The sequence below is a fragment of the Enhydra lutris genome, unplaced genomic scaffold, assembly GCF_002288905.1.
Source record: "Enhydra lutris kenyoni isolate GAN:26980312 unplaced genomic scaffold, ASM228890v2 scaffoldscaffold20, whole genome shotgun sequence".
Classification (NCBI taxonomy): domain Eukaryota; kingdom Metazoa; phylum Chordata; class Mammalia; order Carnivora; family Mustelidae; genus Enhydra; species Enhydra lutris.
In genome coordinates this window covers 28906603-28913005 of record NW_019154104.1, presented here as the reverse complement: position 1 = coordinate 28913005, position 6403 = coordinate 28906603, and the positions used below count along the sequence as shown (strand labels likewise).

Genomic DNA, 6403 nt, shown 5'->3' with positions numbered 1-6403 from the left:
TCTGCACAATGAAGGGTGAGCAGAACACTGCTTGCATGGGTTCATATGACGATTAAGTGAGTGGGTACTGAGTACAACTTTTGCAGCAGTGCCTGGCGCATAGTGAGAGTGCAGCAAACGTCAGCGGTCCACCCTTGTGGCTATTTAAGGGACAGTGAGCCTGTGTCAACCTCCTTGTCAGGAGGCAGGCTGAAGCCTAAGCCTTGTTTGGAGCCTGAGGGGTCAGGAGGTAGGGGACTGGAGCAGGGGGAGCCCCCACCCAGAGGAGTGCAGGGCCTGAGACTGCTCCCAGTTGCCCGCCAAACAATGGTGACACACAGGGCCCCGCTGAGGGCTGGGCCACTCCACTACTTGGGGGGAGGTACCAGGAGCCCCAGATGGTGACTTCAGGCTATCACTGTTGAGCAGCTGCGGGAGATACCCTGTCACTTCCGCCCCGCTTTCCCAGGCCACACCTGATGGCATCGTGGCCTTCAGGCCCTGCAATGAAGAGGGGCCTGGACAGGGTGAGGAAGGGCAGGGAAGAGCATGGAGGAGCCCCAGAAAGATGCTGTATGACCCCCCACCACCACCACCATTCTGGGTCTGGGGAACCAACGGCTTGGGTCACCCCACTGGATATGGCCACAGCACTACCCTGCTCTGGAGGGCCACCCCCCTACCCTAGGCTCTAACCTTGGCTCAGCCCCATCTGGGACAGGCCCGGGACACTCAGCCCCCCAGGCTCCTTTCTCCATGGACGCAGTGAGGAGTTCGGCCCTCCCAACTCCTAGCATAGTTCAGAATTTCCCTGTGTCTGGGCAAGATGCCTATTAGCTACTGCTGGGCAGTGGGAGGAGGCAGGGGTCTCCACCAGCGGCTTCCCAGCCCAAAGTGGGCAGAAGCCCCGGGGGAACCCCTAGGTCTAGCCCCCTTTACAGCTGGCATGGCAGCCCCAGGTTCAGGCAGTGCAACGAATGGTCAGGGTGCCGCAGGTGCAAGAGCTAGGCCGTGTGGCCGAGTGGGTTCTCATCTGGCTTCCCCCTTCCCTGGCTGTGGACCTCAGTTTCCCCATCTGTAAAAGGAGGAGGAGAAGGGGCTGTTCAAAGGCTCCAGTGAGTTCACACATGCCGCACTGTCCTCACAACGGTGCCCCGCACATAGGCCATGCTCAATGGCACGGCTCTGGTTTCCACACGGGGCTCCATGGGGCCAGGCAAGCGGCGAAGGCCCAGGGCCCTCGCCAACCCACTCAAGGCAGAGGTGTGAGGGGTCCGAGAGGTGACCCTGAGCTTTCTTCGGCAGTCCTGTACTCCACACTCCGCTTTGGCGAGCAGCCAGACCCCCCAGACTCGCCCGCACCATTGTCTCTGCTGGGTGCACCACCCTGAGTTCTGGCTCAGCTCTCAGAATAATGGACAGGCTGAGCTGGGATGACACCCCCAGAGACCTCACAGACCCTGACATGGGCTATACCCTGTCCCCACCGCCCAGAGACCATCTGCTTATCCCCTCCGCTCCCCTATCAGAGGCTTAGCCCAACTGTACTTGATGCACGGGGGCAGGATGGAGGCCCTTGGTGGGCAAAGGAACATCCCCCTGTGAGCAGGAGGGAGGCTCCAAGCCTAGCCCCCTCCTCCACCCCCATCTCCAGCCCCCAGGCAGTACAGTTCAGAGAGAGGAGGCAGGAAGGGGGTTGTAAACAGTCACGTTTTTAGCACAGCTTCAGGTGACAGCATCAGTAGTCTTTTTGGACATTTGCGGGGGATGGGGTGGGGTGGGAGATGCTGGAGGAGTCAGAGGGTCCCCTGGGATTTCACTGCACAGTGTGGGGATGGAGATGACCAAGGTGGCTTCAGTGGCCTCAACATAGCCTTTAGAGAAACCTGCTACTCCACTCACTCACTGGGGCCACTGTGCTTGGAGTGCCCAGGTGGGTGGCTGCTGTCCCACAGAGTCCCCAGAGCACGCCCGTGGACCCAGCATGATGATGAAGTCCAAGATGACCAAGAGGCTTCTCCCAGGGATCATCCAGAAACCCCCTCCCCCAGCCACCCCTCCCCAGGCAAGCCTGTTCCTTGCTCAGATGGCCATGGCCCACAGTTCACCCTGGACCCAACCAGCTGACAGCTCCCCTTTGCCCCACTGGATACCTTCCTGTTCTCCTCAGAACCTCTACCTGCTAGGCCACCTGCCCACGCTCTCTGAGTCACCTTCCTTAGGCCATGTTCCAGATGGTCCAGGGCCTTCCACTCTAGCCCTGGGCAGGTCAGGCCTGATCCCCTCCTTCAATCTGCCAGCTATGCCTCTGTTAATATGGCCAAGGACCATGTCTGCCCTTCACAGGTAGTAGCCATCAGTACTCAGTGTCCATGGCCAGACTGTGTTCCTACACGAACTGGAGATGTTTGGAGGTAAGAAAAGAAAACCTGGGGCCCGTAGCCACACAGACCCCAACACGCTGTGGCTTCTGGTCTGCGGGAGAAACACAGGCAGGGACACAGAGCACGCGAGCACTGCACACACCTCACACGCGTCCACAGGACAGCGTTACAGATGGGACGCCTCTGCCTGCAGAGTGGTGCGCGCCGTGGGCGCACTCAGGGCGGGGAAGCCCTGCCAGGCTGCGACCGGACGGATGGTGCTCGCCTACAGGTCAGGGTCCTCGTGGCTGCACACGACGCCCGCGTCCTCCTGGTGCTCGCAGTTGTGCGTGCCCACACCAGCGTGTGTGCACTCCAGCAGGTTGCGCTCGGTGCCCGCGCAGCGCACGTCATCCAGCAGGATGGGCAGCTCGCGGCCTTCGCCAAACTCCGCGCGCTTGGTGGCCCGCTCGGCGTGAGCAAAGCCCAGCTGGCGGCACACGACGGCAGCCGCCTTGGAGTCCCAGGCATCGTCACACACGGTGCCCCAGCGTCCGCCCGCGAACACCTCCACACGCCCGCGGCCGGGATTCAGGCCCGCGGGCCGCACCAGGCGCACCGCACCGTTTGAGGGCGCGGGGTCCGCCGTGCCCGGTCGCCCCCGCCGCCCCCCGCCACCCCTCCGGCCCCCAGTCCGCTGGGTGGGCCGTGCAGGCCGCGGGGTGCGCCGTGTGGGCCGTAGGGTAGGCGGGGGCGGAGCAGCTGTGGGGCGTCCGCGGCGGGGCGCCTGGGTGGGTGCACGCGTTGTGGGCCGTGGGGTGCTCTCTGCCCTCCGGATGAACTCTGTGCAGAGGAAGAGCCTGCGGTCAGAGGGACCCCAGCCGCCCGGTTGTGCCAGTGTGCTTCTGGGGTCTCCCAGCACTCCTAGTCTTGCCCTCCTGGGAGTCCCTCCTCTGCAAGCCGGCATAGGGGAACAGCCCCTCACACTGTTAACTCATGAGCCCAGTGGAAGAGAAGTGTCTGGGAGGGCTTCTGGGGCAAGTGACACTTTCTGGTTCCAGTCTTTGGTTTAGGGCTGAGGCAGCTGAGGCCCACTGATGGGGAAAATCTGCTGAGGATCTAATTACAGGCAGGATGGGAACTGGACTGCCAAGGGCCGGTCAGGGCAGGCTGGAACTCTCCACACTCCCAAGGCTGCTCGCTGGCTGGGGGCTGGGGCCCACACTGACCAGAGCCGGCGTGAGGTCCAGGACACCCCATCTACCCCACCACAGGGCCTGGATACAGTGAGCAGGGAGCCGAGGTGAGACCCCCTTTGTTCCCGCCGTACCCCGACTTTCACACCCGGCCCTAGCCAGCCACAGAGATAAAGCTCACCCTGCCTGAGACACTGCCAGGAGAGGCAAACGCCCAGACTAGCGCCTTACTATGGGGAGGGACCCCAGCCAGGGTCACCTGTCCGAAGTCCTCTACCCCCCACCTCAGTGGAGATGAAGGCTGAGAAAGGGCCTTGATTCAAGGCAAGGAGCAGGTCAGGGCCAGGAGACAGGGACATGGGCCAGACGCTCCCCCTCCCTGCGCCCTGGCCCCCACTCTACATGCAGGGAAGGACTTCCGGCTCCCCGGGCTGCCAGGGAACCTTCTACTTTGGCTCTTGCTGGTCCAATGGCCCAGAATCCCCCACCCCCACCCCCAGTGCACCTTTCTTTATGTTCCAGCCTCAACCCTCAGCCTGCAGGAGCCCCCATCCCTGTCCTGCACGGTTCTGGGTCCGCATGGCAGCTGGCACACACTTCTGGAACAGCCCTGGGACAGTAAGTGACTCCTCTGTCTGTCCCCGCCAGGACAGAGTCTGACTTCTCCGGTGGCCCCAGCATCCAGCACAGAAGGGGTGACCATCCAAAGTGCCAGAAACTGCTGAATGAATGGAAACTGGTCCAGGCCTGAAACCAGCTGCAGCTAGAATTAACTTCCTCAAACACTGAGCTCATTCCTTCCTCCAACTGTCCTCTGCTGGGGACATCCCTTTCTCAGGGCCGCCTACCCTCAGCTGCCAAGTGCCCAGCCTCCCCCCTTCCTGCTCCCCTGCTCCTCAGTCAACCAATGGGTGCCCTATCTATTGGGCCACTGGACCCACTAAAGTGTTTCCTTTGGCCTGCAGGGTGATTTTTAAGTTTTGAGCCAAAGGTGCCAAAATTTACAAATGGAGAGATTGTATGTAACAACCCAAGGAGGCAGGGACCTTGTCTATCTGGCTGAGCAGTCTGTCCCTGGCAGGAAGCACGTGTGTGGGGTAAGTGACTGGACAGACGGACAGATGGATGGATGGATCCATTTCCCACTTCTCTGAGGACCTGGATGGCCAGGCAGCCCTGGCTCTATGTTCCCACACAGCCCGGGTCCGGGGGAACAGACCCCTCGTCATGCCTACCCTTTCAGTTGGCCCCAGATGCCAAGGGTCATCATCTGTGGCCTTGCTTGGCCCGCAGGTCCTGAGGGTTTGTGCCCACCTTCCTCCCCACCAAACCTCAAACAGACAGGACTGGCTTCCAGCAGCCCCAGGAGATGCCCCTCCCCCTGCAGCACCTGCAACTAGAATGACTCGTTCCAGTCTTGCTCCCACACAATGTACCCACTCTCTCTGTCTGTCCCAAGGACTCTGAGCGTACCTGCCCTGGCACCAGCCACCCCTTCCCGTCGCTTGTCCCCTCTGAGGCGTGCAGCACCCTTGGGGCCACTCACCCATGGCCTGGGTTCAAGGAGCTGCACCCACTTTAACTGGGCGTCTAATGGGTGCCATTCCCAGTGCTAGGCATTGGGGCCCAGAAAGGGCCTCCAGGGCCAGCGGGAAGGACCCATATCTGGGGAGGAGCAGCTGGGCCCCGGTCGCAGGAGCTCCCCTCCCCTGCTGCGACCGGGCTGGCAGGCACTTACTCTCTCTGGGCACAAATGGGATGAGGCGGCTCTTCACCTTCACCTGGGCAGGCTGGATCCGACACTTGCCAGGAGGTGCCCGTCTGCCAACACACGGAGGTCATGAGTGCCACCCCAGGAGCCTGCCCTGAGCCTGTCCCTCGGACGCCCGCTCTCCCCTGGTAGCCAGGCACCTGTGCATTCAAGGGGATGGGAACAACGACGGTGGCCACCAGCGGAGCACCTGCCGCGTGGCCCCAGGCTCTGGGAGCCCAGCCCCAGGACAGAAGTCCTGATGATGGTCTGCCTAGAGTCCGGCCCGCATCTGCTTTTCAAGGGCCCGAAGGCCAGTGGCTCAGCCTCTCCTGAGCCGCCTCTGCTTCAGGCCATGAGCTGTCCTGGGAGCGTGATCGGAAGTCACAGCCCCTTTCCTTCCACCACCAGCTCCGCTGCCACCGGAACCGTGACTGCAGCCTGATCCCCACACCCCACCCTGGCCCCCACGCCCCAGCCTGGCCCCCGCACCCCACGGCCTTTGAGGAGCTCTCTGTCTCTGCTCCTCTGGCCCTGGATTTTGGTGATGCCGCAGTGGAGTGAAAGGTAAGGTCATCTATAGATAAAGGGTGGGAGAAAGCAGAGCGGAGGGATGGGGGGGGCTGGAGGGCGGGGCTTCAGAGAGAAGGGGGAGATACGCTTCTGAGAAGGGTTACCAGGGCTCTGAATTGGGTCTCCTTTGACATCCCCGAGGGGCACAAGTAAGGCATGGAATTCCATTTTAATTAGCTTTTGGCTGTGGATCTGTGAGTCTTTGAATGGGACCGACACTATTCTGGGACTGGCCCACGTGGGTCCAGACTTCAATAGGTTCCAGCAGCACAAGGGAAAAGCCTGAGGTGGCCATGTGACAGGAGGTGGCTTCCAGACAGGCTTGGCCAAAGAGGGAAACTGAGAAGGGGTATGGGTCTTTCCCCCCAGAGGTTGAAGAAACACAGCCAGGCACACAGGCTTCCCAAAGTTGCAGAAAGAGTGGGTTTTGCTCTGAAGCCCAGATAATACCCCAGATAATACTGTGCTTCAGACAGACCCAGCACGGTTTTGTTCCGTAAGGAAATAATGTTACCAAAAAAAAAAAAAAAAAAAAAAAAAAA

At 61.1% G+C, this 6403-nt stretch overlaps 1 protein-coding gene across 1 annotated transcript in view; it reads right to left on the bottom strand.

Moving 5' to 3' along the window:
- Positions 1-1674: 1674 nt before the first annotated feature.
- The window catches only part of LOC111148593 (HHIP like 1), a 24705-nt gene continuing 19976 nt past the window's right edge, over positions 1675-6403 (bottom strand). Inside the window, exons 8-9 of the mRNA XM_022505292.1 lie at positions 5277-5359; positions 1675-3185 (exon numbers count right to left, since the gene is read on the bottom strand). Coding sequence (XP_022361000.1) covers positions 2629-3185; positions 5277-5359 — 640 coding nt within the window. The 3' untranslated portion in view covers positions 1675-2628. The remainder of the gene's footprint in view (positions 3186-5276; positions 5360-6403) is intronic.